The sequence below is a fragment of the Phialemonium atrogriseum genome (genome assembly GCF_030411735.1).
Source record: "Phialemonium atrogriseum strain 8032-3 unplaced genomic scaffold QBC33scaffold_11, whole genome shotgun sequence".
NCBI lineage: Eukaryota > Fungi > Ascomycota > Sordariomycetes > Cephalothecales > Cephalothecaceae > Phialemonium > Phialemonium atrogriseum.
Window position 1 is genome coordinate 822,497 of NW_026848148.1, and position 24,371 is coordinate 846,867.

A 24,371-nucleotide genomic window follows, 5' to 3' on the forward strand; every position below is an offset into this window, starting at 1 on the left:
ACAGCTTGCTCTGAAATGGGCCGCCTGTCCTTGTCTCACAGATAGAGTCACGTGCCATAGGTACTTAGGTACCTAGGTACCCAGAGATAGCCCCACCATGGACTCTCAAAACCTTAAACCTCCAAATCTTGCCCCTCCATGTCCATAACCTTCGCCGTCATCCCCTCGGTCTCTGTCACCGACAATGGTCACAAAACTCATGGTACACACCGATGGCGCAGAATAACCAGCAGCTACCCAATTTCAACAACCCTGCCCCACGATCCTCAAATCAAGGAGGCATACAACAAAGCCAACAACTTCTCGCCATTATCGAGCACCAGGCGTACCAGATCCAGCAACAAGACCAGCAGATCCAAGAGATAATCCACAATATACAGGCTATAAATGCCAGGGAGATTGCTACAGAGGCTCGGTTGGTTTTCCGCCCTATTATAGAAGTATCTACCTTCTGATATAATATCTTAGTGCAAAGAACGAAACGGTCAAGGCTGCAAACCAAAGCCAATTAGACTTCGCCTTGAACTACCAAAACCAGTTGGACTTCCCTCTGGGTGCTGAGCTTCTCCCACTCCACGATCTTCGAACTGGAGCTGTCATACCAGGTTGTCCTCGAAACTATCAGGATTTTTGTGAACTCAGGGGTATGAGTGCTTCGTACAGGGCCGTAAAATGTCGAGAATGCTAACTGTAGAGTAGAGAGCGTGGCAGACCAGATCCTCACTGCCCTCCAGCTCCCAGTCGAAAAGGGGCTAGATGACAAGCTCTCCAAAATTTACCACGAATTATTCTAAGACCAGGTACTAAGTATGGCTGGATCCTCCTCCACGAACAGTTCCCTCGTGGAGCTGGGAAGCGTTGTCCACAGCACAATCGCCCTTGTCACTGAGCTCGAAACTGTCATCGGCACAATCACGGCCAGAGGCCAGGCCGAGAAGCCCGCCGGCGAAACGACCCTCGACGCTCTCTCCCTGGCCCATGACTCGGCCTCTCTGATCAAAGCTCACGCCACCAAGATCTCGCTCCTCATTATCAACGAACCCTTCACGCCCACCGCCATCACCAAGGTTCTCCGCGAACTGATTGCGGGGCCGCTTCCCGCGTTGGCCTCCGCTGCCGAAGCATGCGATGCCAACCGGTATACCCAGGCTGTGCGCCGCGATCTGTCGTGGAGGTGTGGGAGGGTTCTGAAGGAGTACAAGGAACTGGTACAGAGGATTCCGAGCGATGGCAAGATTCTCTCTGATGCAAAGAAGAACGGATCCCGTGGGGTTGCCGCAGAAAAGGGAAGCATTCCAGTCACCGGGCTGCTATGGGCTGCGTGTGATGAAGTCATTGCGTTGTCTAAGCTTGGAGTCGCCGGATACTTCATTCAGAAGGTCAAGCAGTTCAGAGATATGGTGAAGGATACCATGGAGGAACTGAAAGAGTGGGGGGAGGAAGAGGATGAGGATGAGGAGGAGGGTGAGACGGACACGCACGGGGATGAACCCGGCGATATCGAACAAGTCACGGACAGCTTAGAGGCCACCCATATATCGGACACGCAGGCAATGCTCGATGAATTCATGGGCTCTCAACGACCGATCCCCCGCGACGATCCCGACAGGATCAGGGAGAAACTGGATATCGGCCTGAGGAGGTTGCGGCTGATAACCCTCTTCTACCAGGCCATCATCAAACGACGCCTCCAGACTCTACCACCGCTCCCCCCTCCCTCGGCATCCGACGTCCCATCCAAGCTCGACGAGGCCATCACCTTCCTGGGGGCGATACCGGAGCGATTTGAGAGCCTGGCCGTGGCCTTCTACGAGCTCGAACCCGGAGACATCGACGCCGAGATGGACGAGTGCTTCTCCAATGCCTTTTCCGCGGCTGAGCTGCTGCGCAGGTCGTGGACTGGCGAGAATGACGGGTTCACGGACTGGGTGCTGAACTTCCAGCTAGAGATGAAGAAGGCCTGAGGCGCCGCACACTTGGCTTGCTTTTTTTGCCGCCTTCTTAGCTGTTGTTCTACGGTCATCTGTTTTGCTCGAGATATTGGAAAGGGGTAAAGGGGCTCTCCGGTATAGTCACGTGACTCTATGTAGATTGCTGTTTGTTTACTCAAGATGGAGAATAGCACCGTGGTTTTGTCCTCAACTCCCTCGTCGATCGATCGCCTCGGCTGATCAGATTCAAGGGTGGTACAGAACAGAGCCCCGGTTCAATATTCCGTTGAGCATGAAATATCAGCAGTTTCCCCAACCTGAGGTCGGCGACTGACTCTTGGTCCGAACATCAAGATCTCCGGAGAAAGTTCTTCGAAATTGCTCGTATCTATATAGAACCACTTATCGTGCAAAATGCAAAGCCTGGAACCCCGCTGGCATGGAACCGCTGCCTTAGGCATCATAGGTCAGGGGATTGGCAGGAAATGCTGGCCCGGAGAAAATACGGTGAATGGGCTGTCTGGGGAGACCGGACCTCGTCTTCAAGACCAGGTTGACTGCCTTAACCTGGCCGACAATGTGGATTGTTTTGAATGGTAGGCTAGATTGATCCTACCCAGGGAGGGACAGAAGAATGATATACGAGATTCGCCTATCTCGTATCCGCTCACCACTGCCAGCACGGCAGCTTTCGGAGGAAGGCATACACAGAACCTTGTTATGGAATTTGACCGGGATACCATAACATAGGCACTCGAGGCGGTATCTAGAAATTGACTCTTTCCACTCACAGGACTGAAACGGTATGCTCCCCTATTTTTAGCACAGCTCTCAAGCCTGCTTGGGGCTTCTCGAACTTTTGGTTTGCTCTCTGCAGCTCGCCTCGCTGTTGCTATTGGGGGACCCTCTCCCGAACTCGAGTACGGCCCCTCTCGGAATCTCAAGCCAAGATATAATAACACAGCCACTGGGCTAGGAGAGGGTGCAGGTCGTGTTTTGCAGGGACCACTAGATGGGGAAGAATGGAAGGGAGGGTTCCAAAAGAGAAAAAAAAGGAGGCGAAGGGAAGAGTTAAAGAGAGGAGTGGAGTGAAATACCCTAGCTCTAACCGGACATGGATGGGGAGAAAAACTAGATAGTCCGCGTAGAGAAGATTTTGGACTTCGGCCTATCATTGAAAGCATGAATTAGACTTCGGTTGCCTGGCAGTGACTTCGGTTCTCAAACCGTTGGGGTCCCCCATCTTTTGCATACACGCATGTAGGCACCCTTGTAGGCACCCCGTCGACTCCCACTGTTCGCGCTCGAGTACCTACCGAGGTTGTCAGAAAGCCTTACTGCCTGAATGTTTCCTGTTCACATGCTTCAACTATCACGGCAGTCTCTTAGTTCACGGACAGGGCAGTCTTGGCCAACCTCGATCTGCGTGAGTTTCATCCTGCCAGAATGCGACTAGTGGGGGGGCTGAATCAGGGATCCTCTATTCACCTCCCTCCGGTCTCTGCCAATTTCAGTCTTCGCTTCCCGCGGTTCATCGCACCCGCCTAGCAACTTGGGTTGATGGCTGCATCTGGAAGTTGAGAACACAATCGGTGTGTCCTGTGGCCATTGCTCACGGGCTTTCCTGCGGGCCTGGGCAGTTTCCTACTTGCGGCTTGGGGCACGTGGCCGAGGGGGGTCTGGCAGGCGGGTTTCAATACAGATGACAGCAATGTAGTGGTGAGGGCGATGGCCACGGCCATGGCGATAGCAACAAAAATGGTAACAGCAATAGACAGTCACGGCAATAGCAGTAGATAGCGACGGCAATCGTGACAGCGTAAAGATACTGCCTCCTATTAAAAAATTATTCCGCCCCGAGACGACAGGTTAACCTTCCTATCTAGGTGGGCGGATCTGCAGCACTCAAACCAACTCGGCACATCCTGCCAGGTTTTTTCCACAGACGAGAACGTCCTAATTCGACTCCAACATCTCCTTCGACGTCCCCGGTCCAAACCACCTCAGGTGCGGACCAAGCAAACCAGCGAGTAAGTTTCCAGGAGCAACATGCATCAAGGCGTCTCGTCATGCAGACCACGCGGCTATGCTATGCCATATCGTACCGGAAATAGCACTGATGCGGTTCTTCGTGACCGGACGGGCATAAACTTCTCCCAGCATCTCCTCAACCACATGCGGGCAAGGGACAGGGCAAGCGACACAATCCGAAGATTGCCATCTAATCCACAGTTGAACATGTCTGCGGAGCGTTGCCCGTGTTCTTCAAACCGGCCAAAAGCGCTGCTGGCTCCGTCCATAAGTACTGGACTCGCCCCTGCCCCCCAACTGGTTCCCCAACATCACGATCCGAGGAAACAAACCGACAGTATCATAGCCTGTTTGTTATCCTTGACCGACTTGCGCAATGTTGTCCCGATCTCTGCTTGTGGAGTTCGCCCTTTTGGCGCTCGCTACCACACTCGCCTCTGCTTTTCCCTCTCTGTCCATGTTCCGGAAGAATAATGGCTTCCACGCTCCTTCATGCAACGAGCCGAACGACAGGTCATGTTGGGTGAATGGCTTCGACGTCAACACCGACTGGGACGATAGGCATCCCATCACGGGAGCAACAAGGCGGGTACGGATCAGCATTGGTATCTGCTCTTTGCTCACGACCCATATGGCTAATTGGGTTAGTACGAGTTCTTTCTCACGGAAATCGACAAGTTTGTTGGTCCCGATGGGCAGGTGAAGGAGAACGCCATGCTGATTAACGGTGAGATACAAAATGCAGTGACCGAGGATGACAATGACGAGCTAACAAGCATATAGGGGGTTTTCCTGGTAAGCCCGCGGTTCATGTATCGCCTTGAAATTACATTGCCCGTTGATACTGACAGACGACTCGTTGCAGGACCGATTATCACTGCAGGTGAGTTTATATACGTGGAGAATGAGACATGGGACTGTCAACACTCACACCAGCAATGCAGATTGGGGCGATAGGATAGAAGTCAACGTGGTGAACAACCTCCGGGATAACGGGTGAGGAAGCCCCTACATGCACTTTTGCTGTTGGGATTGGTTGCTGAGAAACCACACAGGACGTCGATCCACTGGCATGGGATAAGAATGCAGCACAACAACATCAACGACGGCGTCCCCGGCGTGACGGAATGCCCTATTCCGCCCGGGAGTAGCAAGACATACTCATTCGTTGCATCACAATACGGCACCTCGTGGTAGGTGATTCCCCAGGCGAGATTAACCACGACTCTTGAAACAGAGCCGGGAGTTGACGTTGGCGAATCACAGGTATCACTCCCATTACTCGAGTCAGTATGGTAACGGCATTGTGGGCACCATCCAGATCAACGGGCCGTCATCACAGCCATACGACATCGACCTCGGAGTCTACCCCATCACGGACTGGTATTACACGAGTGTAGATAAGCTGCTTGCCCGTGTCTACGATGCTGAGAACCCCATTGTGCCGGGTAAGCCGGGATCGCCCCCGCCGAGCGATAACGTCCTCTTCAACGGGACCAATATCAACCCCACAGGGAGCGGCGGGGAGTATAGCAAGATAACCCTGACTAGGGGCAAGCGCCACCGGCTCAGGCTCATCAACGCATCGGTAGACAACACCTACACCGTTTCCATCGTCGGGCACAAGATGACGGTCATCCAAACCGACTTTGTCCCTATCCACCCCTTTACGACAGAGCAGATCTACATGACGGTCGGCCAGAGGCACGATATCATCATCAATGCCAACAACGATATCGACAACTACTGGCTGAACGTGACCTTCTCCAGCACCCAGGCATGCGGGACCTCGAACAACGCGCACCCGGCAGCCATTGTGCACTACAAGGGTGCATCAGACGATCTGCCGGGCGATCCGGGCAAGCCGCCGGTCGACTCGCACTGCTCCGACAGCAACGAGTTCGTCCCCATTATCAGGCGGCGCGCACCGCGGAAGCTCTTCTCCGCAGTGCCCAGCAATACGCTGCCGGCGAGCATGGTTGTCAACACGACGTCGAACCAGGTTCTGTGGGCCCTGAATGGGTCGTCCATCAACCTGTCGTGGGAGAAGCCGACGCTGGAGTATGTCCGCCAGGATAACAACTCATACCTGACACATCAGAACGTGATCTCTCTGGCCAAGTCGGAGGAGGTGAGCAGTCCCCCACCCCCCCAGCCCATCTTTAATATTCATCCATGATGGCATATGTTAGTTCATCGCAGAGCTGACATGGCATGTCTGTGTGTGTGATTTAGTGGAGCTACTGGGTCATTCAGAACCTATCCCCCATTCCACATCCCATGCATCTTCACGTGAGTACCCAACGCCCCACCATTCACCCCTTGCCATGGCAGTCACTGACGCAACTCCACCTCACCAGGGCCACGACTTCGTGCTGCTGGGCCGGTCTCCCTCGCTGGCCAACCCCCTGGACGACGGCAACGAGCCGAGATACTTCGATGCATCGTCAGACGCGGAGGGCCTGTCGTGGAGGAACCCGACGCGGCGCGACACGACGGTTCTCCCCGGCTGGGGCTGGCTGGTCGTGGCGTTTGAGCCGTCGAACCCGGGCTCGTGGGTCTTCCACTGCCACATCGCGTGGCACGTCTCGCAGGGGTTCAGCGTCCAGTTCCTCGAGCACCCCAGCAAAATATCCGACGAGATGGATTTGGGCGAGCTCACCGACAACTGCGAGGCGTGGAGGGAATATGCGCCGACGAACCGGTTCCTGAAGGGAGATTCGGGAATCTGAATCGCGGGACGTGGGATGGGGTGGAAAGGGACTGACGCGAGGGATGCGAGGGGAGGTAAGGTTGTCTGAGAAACATGTCCAAGGTGGGTTATACCGTTACATCTTGACTACCTCGGAGCTGTGGGTGCTGACGCTAGGTTGCCATCGGACCAGTACCAGGACGAGAATGACCAGTTATGTACAAATTCGGCTGCCACGGGAGCCTCAAAGGGGCCAGACACGAACTATGCCCGCCGGAGAAGTAGATATTGTTTTGTTTTGACGTTGTATGTGTGACTAGGAGCAGGAAACGGGCGGCGTTTATCAGGCATGGTTGTCCTCTAGAAAGCGTGGAGTTTTGGTTCAAGGCATAATAGATGTACAAGGTTTTAGAATGACAAGGATAATAATAACTTACTCTTCGCTGACGTCCCTGTCTTGGAGATGGGTGATAGCCGGTAGAGTTCGTCCCGAAAATAAGCTTGTCGGCCTTGCAGACTTTTCGTCGGCCTGGTGTGTTATGAGGTTTGCAACCGCCCCTTTTCCAATGATTGGGGACATAGTTCTAAAGGCACCACCGGCCTAGCAATAAACGCGGGCTTATTCGTTTCGTTACACTTCCTTCCTCACCTTAATATCGGGTTTTCGGTGCTAGCCCTAATGTTAACTTCAATATAGTTTGCCCCTATACTCTTCTCGCTTGCCATGGCATCCCATTCACCAAGACCACTGAGTGGATTTTCTCACCGTCCCATCATAATTCTCTCACATCACAAACCAGTGTTGACATGCCCCTAGCTACTCTTCTCCTTCCTTTCTTTCTCTCGCATCTGCTACTGCTCTCGTAGCAAGACCTTCTTTACTCCAACCTGACCGCATCCATCGAGCACTCTTGCCAGCACCATGGCAGCCATGGCTGGCATGGCTGGCCACACAAAAACCCCCAGCCGGAAAGATACTCCCTGGCACCGATGGCCCATCCTCGGGCCTCGCAGCTCTCACAACAACAACACCACCAACGACGACGACGACCGAAGAAACCACCCCGACATCCTCGAGACACGTCGAGTCTTCTCAGGCCACGAGGTAATCCCGAGGCTACGATCCCCGCAAAGGATACTCCTCCAACCAGCGACTCGGACCCTCCCCGCAACAACAACAGAGCCAGAAACACCCCCCATCTCACCCCGCACCACCACCACCAGCAACAACAACGACACCAACCCCTTCCCATCCCCGCTCACCCCCGCCGGTCCCCACCCCCGATTCCGCCAGCTCAACCCCAGCCGCGTCTCCGCCACCAGACACGCCCAGCGCAAGGCCCTCACGGCCCTGGCCGTCGCCTGCGGCGTGGGCGTATGCTCGCTCGTCGCCGGGATCGCGGTGCTCCGGAGCCTGGAGGAGGGGCATCATCGTAGCAGCGGGGACGGCGGCAGCAGCGTCGCCGTCTTCGTGTGGGTGGTTGTCAGCGCTGTTGGGGTGACTGGCGTCGCTGTGGCGCAGGGGATCTTGCTTTTCTTGTTTGTGCGGGGTGGCAGGAGGAGGAGTGGGAGACGCCTGGACGAGGAGGAGGACGGGGAGGGGGAGGAGGGGGAGTGGGTTGAGATGGGGAGCCGAGGGCCGCGGGTGGAGTCGAGTGTGGTGCGTGGGAGCCGGACCATTGCTGCTAGTAGCCGTAGCACCGTTGGGGGGACTGTGCGGCCCGGCAATAGCAGTAGCAGCAGCAGCAGCAGCAGCAGGAGCGAGGGGATTCGTGCTGACTCTGCTAGCACTGCGGCGGCTGGCCCATCGATGACGACGTCGATATCGACGTCGACGCTGTCCTCGCCGCTGGTCACGACTTGGGATACCGTCGACCCTGATGCTGCTGATGCTGATCAGAGGGTGTACCAGGCCCGGGCTGGTAGTGTCGTGGTCACGCTGCGGAACGTGCCCTCGCTGGAAATCATCCGCGGCGAGGTTGACAGGCTGTGAATGGCCCCTGAAGGCTCCCAGGGGGGAAAGAATTCACGGAAAATGCATGCAAGGAGAGGGTGGGGTGTGGATGGATAGATTGGTTGCTTTTGGAATGCATTGGGCCTGCTCTTGCTTTGAGGAATGCAAAGGGCTGTGTTGCTTTTGGGATATGTCCCACAGCAATGAATGGAAACGATGAGATGAACAGGATGGAATGGAATTTGTATCGTATGGATGGATTTCAGGTATAAAACGGAATAATACCTACGGCCGCTGCATGGCATTGAACCTAACGCGCTTCCCACCCCAACAATGGCAAGTTTAGCAAATGACCGATTCATCAGGAGAGCCTTCATGAAACGACTCAGATCGCCCGCTCTGCCCTGGCCCTGTTCTCCTGATACCTCTTATCCTTGCCCACCAGCTTCCTCCGCCTCTTCCACGACCGGTTCAAATCGCCCCGGTTGTTCCAGAACCACTCCTGGAAGTCGCCGGTCGCCGTTGCCTCCTGGCCCTTCGACCCGGCTGCGGCGGTGGCGCCAGATGGACCATCCACGCTACGACTGTCGTCGTCCTCATCGGCCTCATCATCGTCTTCCTCTTTTTCGTCCTCGTCTCCCTCCTCAATCCCCTCCCCCGCCTCCCCGCGCGGCCACAGCCTAAACCTGCGGTTCATGTGCGCCGTGTCGGGGGTGGGCGCGGCGCTCCTGACGCCGCGGGACTCGAAGTCCTGGCGCGTGAAGGGCGTCATCGGCATCTGCAGCGTGGCGCCCTCCCCGTCCTCCTCCTCCCTCTCCCCCATCTCCTCGTCGGAACCATCGGCGTGCCCGAAGAAGCTGAACGGCTCGGCCTCGGCCTGTTGTGCTGGTGCCGGTGACCCGTTCGCGTCCTGCTGCTGCTGCTGCTGCTTGGGTCGCTTGTAGAGGGCCTCGAGGGGGTGCACCGTGGGTGTTGTGGGGGGGATCTTGATGGTTAGGCTTTTGGCGGAGCTGGATGACTCGGGGCGTGGGTGGTCCGGGGTCGGGAAAGACGGCGGGGCGGGGATGGGCTCGGTGGGCTTGCTCTTTTCCCGGACCGAGGGCGTGGAGGTTTCCGTTGGCTGGACGCTATTCTCGGCGGTGTCTTTCTCCTTGGGGGCCTCGTCTTCGGACTCGTCCGACGACGGTTTGCTATCGCTGCTGATTGCCGCAGGGGTCCCGCTCGCAATGGTGATGGTAGACCTCGTCTTGACGGCCTCCACGACGGTGCCCTCCTCGTCAACCCATCCCTTGCCGTCGACGAATTCTAGGTTGGGCTTCCGCGCCGAGGAAGACGAACCCGCGGTCTTAAGGAAGGTGGGGAACTTGGTCGTCTTCTCGAACTCGTGGATCACTACCTCCTTGGTCTTGGACTTCTTCCGCTTCTTCTTGCCCTCGGCCTCGCCGTCGTCACCGTCGTTGGCGGCGGGGGCGGCGGTGGTGTTTGGCACGCTTGACTTGACCAAGCACTCGGCGTGCTCAGTGTACTTGGACTTGACCTCCCGCCTCTCCTTCCTGGCCTTGTCCTTGTCCTTTCCCGACTTATCCGACTTGTCCCGCTTCTCCCGCTTCTCCTTGACCTTCCGGGTCCGGGACTCATCGGCCGGCACGGTCCACCCGCGCTTGACCTTGCGGCCGGGCTCCAGCTCGACGCCGGGGATCTCCTCGCCCTCGCGCTTCCGCTTCCGCAACTTGTCGCTGTCCCTGGGCTTCCTCTCCCTCTTCGGGGCCTTCTCCCCGGCCATGGCGGCGTCTCCGAGCGGGACCGGTCTGATCTCGGGCCGGGCCTGCTCGATGCGGATCTTGACGCCCTTCAGCACGGCGCCGTTGAGTTTCTGCTTGATCTTGTCGGCGTCCGAGGCCGGCAGCTCGACGAAGCCGTACCGCCGCTCCGGGAAGGCCTCGAGGGTGTGGTAGGACACGTTGCGCGCCCGGGGGCGGATCGAGGAGGAGAGCACGACGCCGAGCAGATCGGCGTCTAGGGGCGTGATATGAAGCCGTGTGTAGGGATCGGGATTGGGATCTGCCGCCTCCTGATTTGCTTCTGCTGTCATGTTCGTCCCTCTCCTTTCAGTGGGGGAATTGCGAGCAGGCAATCCGTCTGCTGCCAGAACGGAGCAAAGGTGGTGGTGATTGAACTTTTACCCGCTTGCTGGGTGAAAAATAGGAGCTCCACTCTTGTTCGCGCCTTTTTCGGGTACGTACCCCTTTGGGAGCGACGGAAAGGTAAATCACCTGGTGGAATGTCTTGCCAGCTGCCAATTAAAAGCTGATTCCCAGAGTCAGGGATGGAATGGAAGGCTTCCTCACTGGCTATGACGGGAAAATGTCTGAGAAGCTCGTACATATTACAGACAGACCTATTACATACTACTACAATGATGATGGCATATTCCACGCGCCAGAGGGGAGTACAAAAAAAGCAAGAGGGCGACGATATAAGCCCAAGCCACGCACCAGTCCCACCCATATATCTATCCCGGAGTGCGCCGCCCAAGATCCGACGAGTAGCTTTTAGCTTTCCCAATGCATGTGTGCGCCCCGTTATTAAAAATACCATCAATTACTCTTGTTCGCCTCGCGGACCTCGCCGCCCGACGCTCTCCACCACACATCGCCGCCCCATCGCATTAGCCGCTCGGCAGCGCCGGTGGGCGTCACGGCCGGCCGGACGTCGAGGTAGAAGACGGGCTCGCCCGTGGGTTCGGGAGGGCCGGCATAGTAGTCGATCACGTAGCGTACCTGCTTCTCCTGGCCGTTGGCGTTCCGCGAGACGTACCAGTCGTGACGGTCGAAGGGCGGATCGGTGCTAGTCATCCATGTTAGCTGCGGCGTTTCAATCGCTTTTGTATTTCTTTTTGCTTCAAGAGCAACGGGAGCACTCACGCAAACCTCGACGGATACATCCAACCCAGGACCTGCAACATGGCGGCCCTGGGGGTCATATCCTTGGGCCGGCCCTGGAAGCGGACGAGCGTGGGGGCGGCCTGCTCCGCCTCAGCGGCCTCGCGGGCCTCGAGGCGGCGCAGCTGGACGGGGGCGTTGGCCTCGCCGCGGCGGCTGACCTCCCAGCCGCGGGCCAGGCCGCCACCGAAGCGGCGCTCCCACTCGACGATCTCGGCCCACGCGCCTTCGTTGAGGAAGTTGTGTACTGCCACCATGCTCTCGACGGCCGTCGCGTCCGTGTCGGTGTAGCCCTTGCGCAGCAGCGCGTTGTACATCTGCTGCGGCGACGGGTACTCCCAGTTGCCGTCGCCCGAGCCCTTGGGAATCGACGACTCGTCACGCGACGTCGGGAGGGCCACGGTCTGGTGAGGGGCGCGTGCCTGCGAGAGGTCGGGGAACATGTAGTTGAGCGGGTTGAGCTTTGAGAGAGTCGATTGCTGTTTCAGCGCCGGCTGGGACTCGGGTTGGTTGCCGTGGTTGACGGGGCAGCCTCCCGTAGAAGCTGCCGCGGCGTCATAGGAAGGTGGGGAGGAGGGTTGTTGAAACGCCGAGGGACTCAGCGCCTCAACGGTGCGCTTGTGCATCGGGCAGGCGGGCTGCGAGTGTCAGGGTTAGTTGGAAACGGGAATCGGCGAGGATGATGTGCTTGGGCTTACGGGTGGTGATGCATCTCCAAATGGAGGATGTGAGGCGGGCAATTGTGCCTGAGAAGGACCCTGTGAGGCCGGAGCCGGTGATGGCGTATCTGCCCAGAACCAGCCCATTGTGAATCTCTTGCACTTTGGATGCGACGTTCAGAGAAATTGCCCAAGGCAGGTCAAGGTAGAGAGCAAGTCCTTAAAGTTTTCCTAAATTCTGCATGTCAGAGTCGAAGATCCCATTTTCTGCTTCCTCTAGTTGCCCCCACGTGATCCGCCGTCTCCTCCAATCAGAAGCTTGTTTCCAGACCCATCTTATTTCTCAACCCAAAGTCAATGGCCTGCGAGACGTCAACGGCAATGGCGCGTTTTTTGTCACCTGCAAAAGCTCAGACCATGATCCGCACATCCTTGTATCCGCCAATCCCGCAGACTTAGTTGTGGGTCATCATCGACGTCACACCTTTCCACCTCGTCGGTTGAGCCCGCCCAGAGTTACAGAACCTCGACGGTACGATGCTTCGACGATGCCCACTCGCTTAATCCCGCTACACAGTCACCCGTTTGCGACGCGATGAGGCTGGTCTTGGGCTTGGGCCGGCTCTCCTTTCGTGCGCAGCAGTCTACTGCCCGCATCGTAACCGCGCCCCCGTCGTTCAGTGGTTGTCGCTCTCGACTTTCCCTGCGCATCTTCTGGTCCAATTCGAGGGGCCGATCATGGCACAAAGTGCGATCCACGTCCAGGGTGCTGATGGCGGCGGGAAATATGGCCCTCGGTGCCGCCGCCTTTGTTGAGCTCTCGGGAGATGAAAACGGCGACAGCAAAGATACCGCCGAGAAGCGCATGCTCCAGGTGTCGAGGGACGAGATTAAGAAGAAGGTTGACGACGACGATACTGGCTTCCGACGCCTGCGACACCAGGTTGCCCTCTATCTGGACCTGTATATCTGGGAGCCAATCTGCACTGGCTTCCGATTTCTGCAGCTGGTCGCCATCTTCGTGCCGGTGATCCTGACGGTCCCAGCGATTTGGGTGGGTGGCCGTCGGCCCAATCGCAACAATGAGCGGACAGGGACCATCTGGTGGTATGCGTTCCTCGTCAAGGCCATGGAACGGGCCGGTCCGGCGTTCATCAAGGTACGCTGAATTCGTGGCCCGGGAAGTTGGAGGTAAAACTGACGGATTGGCAAACAGCTGGGACAATGGGCTGCATCCCGGACCGACATCTTCCCCAACGAGTTGTGCGAGATAATGTCCAAGCTGCATTCGAATGCGCCGGCCCACTCTCTCCACGCGACGAAGCGGATCGTCCGAGCCGCCTTCGACGGCCGCGACTTCGACGAGATCTTTGACGAGTTCGACGAGACACCACTGGGTGTGGGTGCCATCGCTCAGGTATACAAAGCCAAGTTGAAGCCTGACCTCGCGGCGCCGGGAGATGTCGACGTCCAGACGCCCCGGGACTTCCGGCGCAATGTGCGAAGGAATGTGCAGACGGTCCTGAAAAGCACGCCAAAGCGGGTGCCCTCCTCGTACGTCGCAGTCAAGGTCCTCCATCCAGGCGTCGAGCGGACAGTCCGCCGAGACCTCTGGATCATGGGCTTCTTTGCGTCGATCCTCAACGCGATACCGACCATAGAGTGGTTGTCACTGCCGGACGAGGTGCATCAGTTTGGCGAGATGATGAAGCTGCAGCTGGACCTCCGCATCGAGGCCGCCAACCTAGTTATCTTCCGCAACAACTTCAAGGAGCGCACCACGGCCTGGTTCCCCTTCCCGTACACCGAGTTCACCACGCGCAATGTGCTCGTCGAGGAGTTTGCGCAGGGCATCCCGCTCGCTGACTTCATGGAGAACGGAGCCGGCGTGTTCCGGCAGGCGATTGCCTCGGAGGGGCTCGACGCCTTCCTGCGCATGCTGCTCCTGGACAACTTCATCCACGCCGACCTCCACCCCGGCAACATCATGGTCCGGTTCTACGAGTCCGACCAGCCCGCACTACCCCTTTCTGGGAGCTCCACTTGGCAGCACGGGGGCGGCGACCATCGGCCGCCCGACGTGACCGAGGAGGTCCTTTCCCGGCTGCGACCGTTCCGGCACAAGGCCAATATGGCGGCCTGGGAGGCAGAGCTCGCCAAGATCGACGCCGAGGGCTTCCGGCCGCAGCTGATCTTCATCGACACGGGGCTCGTGACGGAGCTGAACGCGACGAACCGGCGCAACTTCCTCGACCTGTTCCGGGCGGTGGCCGAGTTCGACGGGCACAAGGCAGGCCACCTGATGTGCGAGCGGTGCAGGCAGCCGGACGCGGTGCTGGACAAGGAGGTGTTCGCGCTCAAGATGCAGCACCTCGTGCTCGGGGTCAAGAGCCGGACGCTGGCGCTCGGGAACGTCAAGATCGGCGACGTGCTCAAGGAGGTACTGGGCATGGTGAGGCAGCACCACGTGCGGCTCGAGGGCGACTTCGTCAACGTCGTCATCAGCATCCTGCTGCTGGAGGGCATCGGCCGGAGCCTGGACCCGAACCTCGACCTGCTGAGCAGCTCCCTGCCCATCCTCAGACAGCTGGGTGCCCAGAGCGGGAAGGATATGGTCAGGATGGGCGACTTCTCCATGTTGAAGCTTTGGGTTGGCCTGGAGACGAGGAGGTTCATGCAGGCGAGCATTGAGGATGTGAGTAACCCCCGGAACAACCTTTCATCTCTTGGCTGTGTTACTAACGCCATCTAATTACAGGTTGAGCGTTGTGTGAAATACGATCTCCTGTCACCGAATGTGTAAGCTAAGATAGTAGGGTAGGTAGTTGACCGGCGTTTTGGGACGAGGGCATTTTTGATGGAGGTGCATACCTAGACATAACAGATTACATATAAACACGACTCAGCATAGACCAACCTTGGAACCCTCCTCGCCTTTGAATGAACAGAGAGAGCATCATCCGGCGGGGTAGACTACTAACCTCGACTATGACACTTCCAAACAGCAGACCATGAGGCGACCCAACTGGGAGAGCGGATGGATAAAGGACAGGGCTCTGGAGAAAATCATCAAGCCTTACAGAAAGGAGATGGCGGTTATCTGGGACGCCACGAGATTATATGGTAGAGGGGGACTGTCTTGCAAATCGACCAAGTGCCGAAAACCCCTTGTCAAATGGTAGATGACGGACCCTTGTAATCGCTGTCGATTTCGCGGTCCCCAGATAATACTTTCCAACCAACCACGGAGCGGAGGAATTCCACAATGTCATCAATTTCGTCCGGCATTTTGTACCAATGCCCCAGGCCATGACACACCTTCAACTCGACTTTGTAGTCCGCTTTCTCCAGAGTCGCAGCCATGGCCTCGCCCAGCGAGCACGGCACCTTTTCGTCGGCACTGCCGTGGCCGAGGAAGATTGGCGTCGACTGAGCTGTGCTCTCGCGGTCGGGTTTCTCCATTGGCGGGAGGCACAGAAGGTCCCTCTCAAAAAGCGGCGGCGTTGACAGCCGGATCCTGGTGCTCCCCGTCGTCGCCCCCTGAGAAAGGATCATCCTCGTCGACGACAGCCTCCTCGACCGCCTCGTCGATATCGTCGCGGAAAGGAAGGAAGCCGCTGATGCCGACGAAGCCGCCAATGCAGTAATCCAAACATAGCAGGACCGACAGAGACGTGGCGCACCCTTGGCTCAGCCCGCCGAGAACAATGTTTGCTCGGGGGATCTTGCTCATCTCCTGCTCCGGCCGAAGGAGCTCCAGAATATCCCGAGCGGACTCGGCAAGGCCCTGTAACTGCAGCTCCTTGCGGTGGGAAGAGTCCGACAGGCGTGCGATGTCAAACCATTGCGTCAGCACCGACCGGCCGAAGGCGGTCGAGCGGTGGCGGCGAGAGGTGGGGAAGATAAATCTCGCGTTTGGTAGGAACTGCGTGAGCGTCAAGCCGTCCGAGGTTGCGCCGGTGTCGAGGAGTTCCCTGCCGAACTTCTCCCCGTTGGATCCGACGCCGTGGAGGAGGATAAGGCTGTGCGTGTGTGCTGAGGTTGGATCCACGACGAATGGCGGCGGCACCGAGGTCGGGTCTAGCTCGGGTCGAGCCATTTCAGCATCAAGACGGGGGAGAAAGAGTGAAGCGATTCAGACCACAGATCGAAGACTCTTCCGAGCCTGCACAAGCGCTGCCTCTGGTCTCCGGCTAGATCTCCACTCTCTGGAGACTGCTCTCGGTGGCTCCGTGGAAGCTCGGCGCCGGAATGAGCGATGAGTTAACAAGACTTCCCAGTCTCCGGAAACATTGTCATGTACACCTGCAAAGTTATTTGCAATAGTGTCCGGCAGCGTTTCTTGATTGTTTGACGAGTTGCAAGGGGAAATAATTCCGGCGAGTAAAGTGGTTGGGTAGGGGCCCAGACAGCACCGAGCGATCTCTACTCTCCTAAAAGTAGGTATTTTGAGTTTCCAAGTAATTCCCTTTAAAGAGAGAGTTTCCATGCCCGGAGTTAGTGACACAAGGACTTGACTGCTGTGCCTCACACGTGATATTGAATCGCAAAGTACCTACCTTAGGCAGTTGCCTCCCGTTCTAGGCTTCCACATTTCATTCTTCATCTCACAACAGAACGATAACTGCTGAGAGAATTACGAGAAGGGATAACAACACAACAACAGTGCATAGCCGGTAGCCATGGCTCCTCCTTCGTCCACTCATAATCAGTTGTTCTCACAGTCGCAAAGCACCCCGCTTCCAGATGTCATGCCCGATACTGAAGTGACCTTTCAGTCGTGGCATGAGTTCGACTCATCAACCCAACAATGGTCTCGCGTAGACCTGGACTCCCCATCTGCAAGCCACACCCCCGAAGCCACGCATCAGAGCGACTCGGATGACTTCAACCTCGTGACGTGGAACGTCGACGCCTTCTCAGCCATACCAGCACAACGCCTCTCAGGCATCATCTCGCACGTGCTATCGCTCACCCCGACTCCAGACATCATCTTCCTGCAGGAAGTCCCGGCCGCGGGACTCTCCTTCCTCCTGAACGAGCCCCGCATCCGCGAGTCCTGGTTCTCGAGCGAGGCCGACCTGACCAACTGGCGGGGCGGCCTGCCCTTTGCGACGACGACCCTGCTGTCGCGGTCGCGGTTCGGCTACGGCGGGGACGACCGGTCGCGGAGCAGGAGGGCCACGCTGGGCGCGGTCTGGCGCGTCAAGTACCCCAGCCGGTTCCGCCGGGACGCGCTGTGCTGCGACGTCTTCGTGCCCGCGTCGGCGGCTTCCGCCTCGGCGGCAACTCCACCTCCACCTTCTGATACTGCGTCATCCACCACCACCGCCGTCCCGGAGCCGTCCCGCGTCCGCCTCATCAACGTCCACCTCGACTCCCTTGCCTACCAGCCCTCTCTGCGACCGGGCCAGCTCTCCGCGGCGGCGGCGTTCCTGCGTTCGGCCGGCCGCGGCATCGTCGCGGGAGACTTCAACCCCGTGCTGCCGGAGGACGAGACCCTGGTGGCGGACGTCGGGCTCGAGGACGCGTGGCTGGTGGCGGCGGCGGCGGCTGGGAAAGAAGAAGAAGACCCGGGCTTCACCTGGGGCGTCGACGGGAAGGCGGCGTTCCCGCCGTGCCGGATGGACAAGATCGCCACACTGGGCGGGTTGCGGGCGCGCGAGGTGCGCGTCATGCATCCCGGCTCGGTGCGGGGGGTGGCCGGGGGTTCGTTTGTGTGGCTGCCGCATGGGGCCGGGGAGGGGTTGCCGTGGAGTGACCACTCTGGGCTGAGGTGTTCGTTTGGGTTGGGTGGGCGGGTGGGTAGTCCCGGTGTCCGTTTGGCGGCGGGCATTGCTAACTCGTGGCCCGCTAGGATGTTGAGGTGGATTCGCTGAACGAGGACAACCTCCCTGTCGCCGACTCTGGCTTCCCGTAATGAGGTTCACACGGAATGTGTCGACCTTAGTTTGATATGGTTACCCCATACGCCAGGCCTTATAATTTGATTGTTGAAAGTCATTTCATTCTTTAGCCCACTCACCCACTTTCTACCAACTTCACCTACCTTTACCTACCTGCCTACTATTTATAGGCACTCAACGAGCTGTTCAGAGAGGCCTTCTCAGCCATTGACCTATTGCCTCCTTCTATCCAGGGCTCGGTTATGGTGCAATCAGAATTGTTAAGTACACAATCCAAGCTCTTGACGATGTAATGAGCTCAGATGTTGTTGCGTATTAGCTGGTAACCCGAGAGACCGCTACGTTTGGCCTTCCAGATGAATTCATGATCAGGCTCGATGCAAATCATCTAGAACGTGCCGCTTCGACACAAGAATTAAGCATGACCAAACATTGGGCAGATTGGTGCAATTGTAAAGCAACTGGACCACGCTGTTTCCTGATGATGTTTTGTTTGCAGGAAAGCATGAATGGACAACCGTCCAGGGGCGTAAGCAGTGACGACCTGAACCACGGTGCGGCTCAGAACTGCGATGTTTGTCGTCCTGATCTAGAATCGCATAAGTCGTGCCGATTAAGAGGGAACACAGAACCATGGGAGCCCCTGGGGTTTCATATTCGGAGCTTGATTCCTCCTCCCTCTGTTCACTCGAGTCCATCAATCATGTCCCATTACAAACCGGGTCGCGTTTCTGCTGGCTGGCACAGTCTTCACCAATCATAGCTGTTGCGCAATATAAACTACGTATATTTTGCCGTATTTCGCATTTCATGTCCAGGTAGCCCAGCTTGGTCCCACTACTGCCCCGGTTCGAATTCCGGTGGTCGACTGACATCTATTCATCTCCATAAACTTCATATAATTATTGGTCATTGTAGGTCCATTGTATGGCTGGTGTTCATCTCCTACTTTGTTCTCCTTCGGTCTCTTCCGTCGGCCGAAGTCAGGCCTGCACAACTGCAGCAGTCGGATAGGTTCTGGCGCATGTACCCGTCTGATAGCCGCATGGATGCCTGGACGCCGACGACGTACGCTGTTGACGGATCTGTTGGGGGGGGGGCTCTTCCCCATGGAGCTGTTCAAGGGGGTCAATGACCTGTTACTATCCGGTTCGAGCCCAACGTCCATTCAATACGTGGTGTGCAGAGGCGCTAGCACGCGGCTTTCAGGCAGACATGCTTTCGTCTGATTGCAGGTTGGTTGGTGCCATAAGCATCGTCACTCCTCACTTCTGCAGCGATGGTCCTTGGAAATCCCAACAGCCACAGGACCACCAATGAATGCCTACATGCACATGTAGTTAATTATCCCAGATTTCCCCGTGTTGCCTGCTACATTAACCACTGGTCGGGCCATGTTCAGAGAATCCAACAGGACTCGATCCCCTCCAGCGTCAAGGCTCAGAGACTGCCTCTTTAAAACCCTCTCGCGAAGGAGTTCAGCCTAGATATAGCAACTAGATTAACCACAATGTGCATGTCTGAGTGATGCAAGTGGTCTCCTTTAACTAGGTAACTAGACTTTGAAATATCAATCTGTCGTCTCACTACACGCTGCATATCAACCTCCCCTTCTGCCCACCAAATGAATCCCCTCTCCTCACCCCCTAATGACATGTGCTGCCCACTGACAATCACCACAACAGAGCAACACCCACATCCCTCCCCTAACACCTACGCCACGAGGTGCTGAAAACGATATGCACGCTTCCATCAAATGAATCAACCTATTTACCAGCATCAGCAAGGCTACATACAATATAGGTTGGGTGGGGAGTAAAAGTCAAGTAGAACAAGGAGGAAGAACCCACCGTCATGATACCCCCCTGGGGGCTGCTGATGGGCGTGATTCGGACCTCGGAGTTGACGTTGAGGATGGCGGTGGACTTGCCGCAGGGAGAGAAGGACTCGACGCCCACGCCCGCGAGCAGGTTGTAGTTGTCGTCGAAGGGGCTGACGACGTTCTTCTCGAATATCACCTCCTGTTGTCGTTGGCTGCTTGTAAGAGGGGGGCCTGGCTACGGGGAGGTTTTTTTTTTGGGGGGGGGGGGGGGTGGATTGGCTTGCCTGGCTGTTGTCGCCCGAGAAGGTGTAACTGGCTCTGCAGGTGCCGGTCTGGCCCGATGCTAGACTGGCATAGCCTTGGAAGCGGGTTTCGATGATCGAGAACCTTGAGAGGGAGGAAGGAGAGCGCCGTTAGCTTTTGTCTGGGGCAAACCTCTAGACATGGTGGTGAGCTGCAGCCCTGTGCAACTTACTGGTAGCCCGAGGGGAACTGGAGGTTGATGCTGATCCGGCAGTTCTTCCGGCTGTCCGAGGGGCTGGTGCCCGGGCCGACGCTGACGATGTACTGGTCGAAGGCGACGTCGAAGACGGTCCCGGTCGCATCGAGATTGACAAACGCGTGTCCGGCGGGGCAGCCCGAGCCGATGGCGGTGATGTCGATGATCTTGACGTCGCCGGGGGCCGGGGCCGGGGCCACGAGGTGCTCCGCAGGGAGGGCGGTGGCGAGGCCGACAAAGAGGGTGGCAAGGAGGCGCATAGTTAAGAATCACTTAGTGTCAAGGGGGGTCTCAAGGGTAGACGCAGTTAGACAGCTGAGGCTGAACCGATCTTGTAAGTCGTTTGTCCCTGACGATCAAGCTCTATATATATATACCCAGGGACCAGCAAGACCATCACGCTACACCCGCACAGTCAGTTTGCCACAATTTCTTCTTCATGCAAGCTAAAGTAGCCCAATGAACACCGGGGTGGGAAAATGGAGGGCTCGGGGGTATTTTTCTAGACATCGCTTGCTAGATTGGCGGCAATATAAGATCTCCTTCTCGGATCGTAGGTCGTAGTGGCAAGGTTACCTTCTACTACCTACTTGCAGGCTTCGTCGAATAGGAGTGATAATTAAGAGTAGTTTATTCAGTCGGCTGTTGCGAGTGCATTCAAATCCGTATCTGAGATTGGAGGGGTGGAAGGTTACGGGTTGCGTGGAAGAAGAATCATCTCGATCCCTCTCAAACTCAGGGCCTCATTGGTGGTTAGATTGAGGGAGCATCTGTTTAATTTGTAGAGACAGCCATTGATAGTGCTTGGAGTGCTGTTTATCGCTTAGTGGCCACTAACTCTTCTGTATAAACTCGAATCTGGATGACAAAAAGGGGGGAGGGTGAGTTTTTCTCCAAGTTGCCGCCCTGTTCAACGACCCTGCGGTGTGTCTTCGTACGCAGCCAAGGTAGTTATAGTAGCACAGCTATTCTAGACCGGGCCGACACGAACAGGGAAGGCATAAAGAGGAAGGTAAAAAATGGACGGTTAAAGTTTTCCACAGGAGAGAGGGCTTTCTTGGCTTCTCACCCACATCTATTTTCACACAATGCCAACTCACCGGCATTTACGAGCTGTATGTCGCAGCCATCCCCCAAGCTACATTTGTAAATACTGTATAAGTACTCTGCAATGTGTGCACTGCAACCTCACCAGCCCAGCATTCGCGCTCATGGCTCCAATGGGGAAGGTCTCAATTTAGCTCGACTCCACGAACTCCTGTGCGCGTCAGTTAAGATGTCTCTAAAGTTTCGTGACCTAGAATCTCACCTTCCTAATTCTACACTGCAGCCATCTGAGTGGCCAGTCGAGTCTGGTGGCACAAAGGTCGAGCAGGCGAACGGTCAGCTGACGATGCATCCTCGGGCTGCTAGGTCATTAATTATAATGAGCCCGGGTGGCGGTTTGCAACGGTGCATATATATATATTAGACAGAAAGGCTTGGCACAGCTTGTTCGCTACCACTTTCTAATTTTATCCACGGCTGCAGAGTGCCTCACAGGGTCCTCCATATTGTACTGCATGGGACGACGCTTTTGTGACTTCATACCACCGCCTCGACAACGTCAGTGGTCTAGACTCAGGGGTCTGACAATATCGGCTTGCAATCGCCCTCGCTGGGGGGTTAATAACATCACTCTCCCTGTTCCGACAGATTCATACGCTGCAATTAATCAAGGGTTCATTCAAGTCCCGTGTGCAATGGCAAGAGTGAGAGATGGTGGTGCCGCTGATTAGACCGGCTTAAACGCATCCACCACAAATCACTTCCTCTGTTGGACGCCCTGGTTGACGACCATGTACGCCTTCCCCGCCCCAACCTCCTGCACCCGAATCCCCGCGGCGGCGCACGTGTCCACGTCGAAGGCGCAGTCGTTGACGTCGGCCAACATGGAGTTGGCTCTCAGCATATCCAACACCGCAATGACGTGCCCCTCGTGCCGAGCCTTCTGGCCTGCGGCGTCGAAGACGAGGATCGCGTTGTTGACCGTCAGGTGGAAGGTCTGCTCGACCTGCGGTGTCGCGTCCAGCGCCGCCTTGACCTGCTCGGGCGAGTGCCGCGTCCCGATGCGGGTGAACAAGTTGGCGTCCCGGGCGTTGGTGAACGCCCTTCGGTCCGCCGGGCACCACACGGCGACGTTGGTCATGATGCTTCTCCCGGATGGCTCCGTCATGCCTACGCTCCCGCTGCTGTCGACGGAGAAGTTTCCCTTTGCTTGAGACATGTTGGATGGTCCCTAGCCATGGAGTTAGCTTGAAATCCGGCGCAGTCAAGGGGTAGTGGCCCTGTCACAGTGAGAGTTTCTTTCTTTTGGTAGAGATAGTGGTTCACATTTGTGGCGATGGGAAATGCCAAATATTCCATACTACCTACCGCACATAACAACGATCTCGTAGTAGCTCTCGCCAACGCCCCTGACGTCAGGGTTGATGTGCATATGCTTAGGTAGTTTGCTTTGTACCTAATTAGTCCGTCATGGACAGCAGACCTGCCCATTGAAACCTCGAAAGGCAGGCCAATCAATTCTTGGACACCCACTTAATTATGGCAAAATCATAGTAATTAAGGTATATATACTGTTCAACATACCTGAGAAACGTCACACCAATGCTATTCCCTCCTAATCACTAACATGTCTCAAACTTGGGGTTTTGGTCCGTCCTTTGGATTCCATATCAATTTCTCTTTCTCGGAACTCTGCTTATTCCTACGTTCCCTTGGATACAATTGCGAGCAATAATGCAAACTTGTAGACTAGGTAAACCTTCGTTGCTATGGGGAAGGGTTGGCTCATATCTTGAGGAGGAAGGGAGTCTAGTTGTTTTGCATTGGCCTTGCTGCTTCCCCGCAAATGCTCCATCGGCTGTCAAGATCAAGCGTTCTGGATACTTTTGCATTCTGAACCTGTGAGTTGCTAGAGCAATATCGGGAATACAATCCACGGCAGAGTTCAATGCTCGATACTGCAAGCATAACATCGACCCAATATTGTATTCTCATCGCCCCTGACCTGTACGCGGTGTATATATATATATATATATATATATATTTTTTCACAAGCTTGGCCTCGCTCTCCTGGTGCGGACTCATCACCACGCAATGTAAGTCTAGATCGTACCCGTATCTACGGCTGAGTGCGGGTAGCCGCAGCAGCCGCCCGAGGATTTCTCAGGGATGGATGGCACGAGCGAGCACGAGGATGAACTCGTTTCCCATTCTGCCTTTCCTTACCCCCCACCAAAGTTCATGTAGGTAGTTTGTGGCGCGGGAAGATAAAAACTCGCTACCGCTCATGTCTCGGCAGTTGTCTCTTGATAAATAGCAGGCCATACCCGGCTCCCTGGTTCGTCATGGGGGTTGTCTTTATCTTCAGCTGCCAGTCAGGGGTCTAAATTGGGTCTAGAGTGAGAGACGGCAGAGGGAATATCAGAGCTTTATTAACCTTACGTGAATACACCACGGGCACGCCTCCCATTCGCTTCCCCCACACGGTCAACCCCACACGATCCATGGAACGGCAATCAATGATCTGCATGACCTGACCTGCAGTTCCCATGACAGGACAGGACATTACCGACATTACCGCCTTTTTTTTGGTCCCGCCACCATCACATCTCACGGACCCCTGTTGGATGTGAACATGGTAATTCCCTCGTTCAATATTTCCGCCTTCTAGCGCGCCTGGGGAAGAACCTTGTTCTTCCCCAATGGTTGGCCCCTTGTCCTGTTCGGCGGAGAATATAAGCCGCCAGCTTCAGTCAACTTGGGACACTAGACCTACAGACTACTTTCCTAGGTGTCCTATATGGTCAAGCGGGGGGGGGGGGGGGGGGGGGGGGGGGGGGGGGCGGCCCGGGCGCGCCCCCCCCGCGCGCCCGCGGGGCGGGGGGGGC

General features: G+C 56.5%; 11 protein-coding genes across 11 annotated transcripts; 6 read left to right on the forward strand and 5 right to left on the reverse strand.

The window, feature by feature from the left end:
* Positions 1 to 106: 106 nt before the first annotated feature.
* QBC33DRAFT_610954 (uncharacterized protein) lies at positions 107 to 899 on the forward strand. Its single transcript, XM_060432433.1, has 3 exons — positions 107 to 415; positions 469 to 644; positions 700 to 899. The coding sequence occupies exons 1-3, from the start codon at positions 213 to 215 to the stop codon at positions 792 to 794; spliced, it is 474 nt and encodes a 157-aa protein (XP_060284093.1). The 5' UTR covers positions 107 to 212; the 3' UTR covers positions 795 to 899.
* On the forward strand, positions 606 to 2,219 carry QBC33DRAFT_61515 (uncharacterized protein). Its single transcript, XM_060432626.1, has 2 exons — positions 606 to 644; positions 700 to 2,219. The coding sequence occupies exon 2, from the start codon at positions 810 to 812 to the stop codon at positions 1,962 to 1,964; it is 1,155 nt and encodes a 384-aa protein (XP_060284094.1). The 5' UTR covers positions 606 to 644; positions 700 to 809; the 3' UTR covers positions 1,965 to 2,219.
* A 2,200-nt stretch (positions 2,220 to 4,419) lies between these two features.
* On the forward strand, positions 4,420 to 6,694 carry QBC33DRAFT_578079 (laccase-2; the record flags this gene model as incomplete). Its single annotated transcript, XM_060431031.1, has 7 exons — positions 4,420 to 4,551; positions 4,611 to 4,689; positions 4,907 to 4,958; positions 5,018 to 5,155; positions 5,229 to 6,093; positions 6,198 to 6,254; positions 6,323 to 6,694. The coding sequence occupies 7 exons, from the start codon at positions 4,420 to 4,422 to the stop codon at positions 6,692 to 6,694; spliced, it is 1,695 nt and encodes a 564-aa protein (XP_060284095.1).
* Positions 6,695 to 7,576: 882 nt separating this feature from the next.
* On the forward strand, positions 7,577 to 8,647 carry QBC33DRAFT_558707 (uncharacterized protein; the record flags this gene model as incomplete). The annotated part of the gene is made up of 1 exon (XM_060429906.1): positions 7,577 to 8,647. One exon carries the CDS (start codon positions 7,577 to 7,579, stop codon positions 8,645 to 8,647), a length of 1,071 nt encoding a protein of 356 aa, XP_060284096.1.
* Positions 8,648 to 8,993: 346 nt separating this feature from the next.
* On the reverse strand, positions 8,994 to 10,993 carry QBC33DRAFT_578080 (uncharacterized protein; the record flags this gene model as incomplete). The annotated part of the gene is made up of 2 exons (XM_060431032.1): positions 8,994 to 10,669; positions 10,957 to 10,993. The coding sequence occupies 2 exons, from the start codon at positions 10,991 to 10,993 to the stop codon at positions 8,994 to 8,996; spliced, it is 1,713 nt and encodes a 570-aa protein (XP_060284097.1).
* On the reverse strand, positions 10,904 to 12,503 carry QBC33DRAFT_491379 (cytochrome c heme lyase). The gene is made up of 3 exons (XM_060425469.1): positions 12,249 to 12,503; positions 11,533 to 12,188; positions 10,904 to 11,455 (listed from the first exon to the last, which is right to left on the reverse strand). The coding sequence occupies exons 1-3, from the start codon at positions 12,354 to 12,356 to the stop codon at positions 11,206 to 11,208; spliced, it is 1,014 nt and encodes a 337-aa protein (XP_060284098.1). The 5' UTR covers positions 12,357 to 12,503; the 3' UTR covers positions 10,904 to 11,205.
* A 183-nt stretch (positions 12,504 to 12,686) lies between these two features.
* Positions 12,687 to 15,131, forward strand: QBC33DRAFT_537659 (putative serine/threonine-protein kinase abkC). Its single transcript, XM_060427811.1, has 3 exons — positions 12,687 to 13,368; positions 13,426 to 14,904; positions 14,968 to 15,131. Exons 1-3 carry the CDS (start codon positions 12,805 to 12,807, stop codon positions 15,010 to 15,012), a joined length of 2,088 nt encoding a protein of 695 aa, XP_060284099.1. The 5' UTR covers positions 12,687 to 12,804; the 3' UTR covers positions 15,013 to 15,131.
* On the reverse strand, positions 14,956 to 16,308 carry QBC33DRAFT_586087 (Alpha/Beta hydrolase protein; the record flags this gene model as incomplete). Its single annotated transcript, XM_060431463.1, has 2 exons — positions 14,956 to 15,665; positions 15,718 to 16,308. The coding sequence occupies 2 exons, from the start codon at positions 16,306 to 16,308 to the stop codon at positions 15,381 to 15,383; spliced, it is 876 nt and encodes a 291-aa protein (XP_060284100.1). The 3' UTR covers positions 14,956 to 15,380.
* Positions 16,309 to 16,891: 583 nt separating this feature from the next.
* QBC33DRAFT_514794 (uncharacterized protein) lies at positions 16,892 to 18,129 on the forward strand (the record flags this gene model as incomplete). Its single annotated transcript, XM_060426059.1, has 2 exons — positions 16,892 to 17,899; positions 18,067 to 18,129. 2 exons carry the CDS (start codon positions 16,892 to 16,894, stop codon positions 18,127 to 18,129), a joined length of 1,071 nt encoding a protein of 356 aa, XP_060284101.1.
* A 1,692-nt stretch (positions 18,130 to 19,821) lies between these two features.
* QBC33DRAFT_450490 (uncharacterized protein) lies at positions 19,822 to 20,696 on the reverse strand (the record flags this gene model as incomplete). The annotated part of the gene is made up of 4 exons (XM_060424563.1): positions 19,822 to 19,881; positions 19,966 to 20,136; positions 20,177 to 20,324; positions 20,413 to 20,696. 4 exons carry the CDS (start codon positions 20,694 to 20,696, stop codon positions 19,822 to 19,824), a joined length of 663 nt encoding a protein of 220 aa, XP_060284102.1.
* Positions 20,697 to 21,878: 1,182 nt separating this feature from the next.
* QBC33DRAFT_537667 (uncharacterized protein) lies at positions 21,879 to 22,822 on the reverse strand. Its single transcript, XM_060427812.1, has 2 exons — positions 22,771 to 22,822; positions 21,879 to 22,714 (listed from the first exon to the last, which is right to left on the reverse strand). Exon 2 carries the CDS (start codon positions 22,700 to 22,702, stop codon positions 22,241 to 22,243), a length of 462 nt encoding a protein of 153 aa, XP_060284103.1. The 5' UTR covers positions 22,703 to 22,714; positions 22,771 to 22,822; the 3' UTR covers positions 21,879 to 22,240.
* Positions 22,823 to 24,371: the final 1,549 nt, after the last annotated feature.

Coding starts and splice junctions, on each gene's coding strand:
- QBC33DRAFT_610954 (XM_060432433.1), top strand. CDS start 213: ATGGCGCAGAATAACCAGCAGCTACCCAATTTCAACAACCCTGCCCCA. Junction 416..468: donor GAGATTGCTACAGAGGCTCG/GTTGGTTTTCCG, acceptor ATAATATCTTAG/TGCAAAGAACGAAACGGTCA. Junction 645..699: donor GGATTTTTGTGAACTCAGGG/GTATGAGTGCTT, acceptor ACTGTAGAGTAG/AGAGCGTGGCAGACCAGATC.
- QBC33DRAFT_61515 (XM_060432626.1), top strand. CDS start 810: ATGGCTGGATCCTCCTCCACGAACAGTTCCCTCGTGGAGCTGGGAAGC.
- QBC33DRAFT_491379 (XM_060425469.1), bottom strand. CDS start 12,356: ATGGGCTGGTTCTGGGCAGATACGCCATCACCGGCTCCGGCCTCACAG. Junction 12,189..12,248: donor TTGGAGATGCATCACCACCC/GTAAGCCCAAGC, acceptor TGACACTCGCAG/CCCGCCTGCCCGATGCACAA. Junction 11,456..11,532: donor ATGTATCCGTCGAGGTTTGC/GTGAGTGCTCCC, acceptor ATGGATGACTAG/CACCGATCCGCCCTTCGACC.
- QBC33DRAFT_537659 (XM_060427811.1), top strand. CDS start 12,805: ATGAGGCTGGTCTTGGGCTTGGGCCGGCTCTCCTTTCGTGCGCAGCAG. Junction 13,369..13,425: donor CCGGTCCGGCGTTCATCAAG/GTACGCTGAATT, acceptor ATTGGCAAACAG/CTGGGACAATGGGCTGCATC. Junction 14,905..14,967: donor TGCAGGCGAGCATTGAGGAT/GTGAGTAACCCC, acceptor ATCTAATTACAG/GTTGAGCGTTGTGTGAAATA.
- QBC33DRAFT_537667 (XM_060427812.1), bottom strand. CDS start 22,702: ATGTCTCAAGCAAAGGGAAACTTCTCCGTCGACAGCAGCGGGAGCGTA.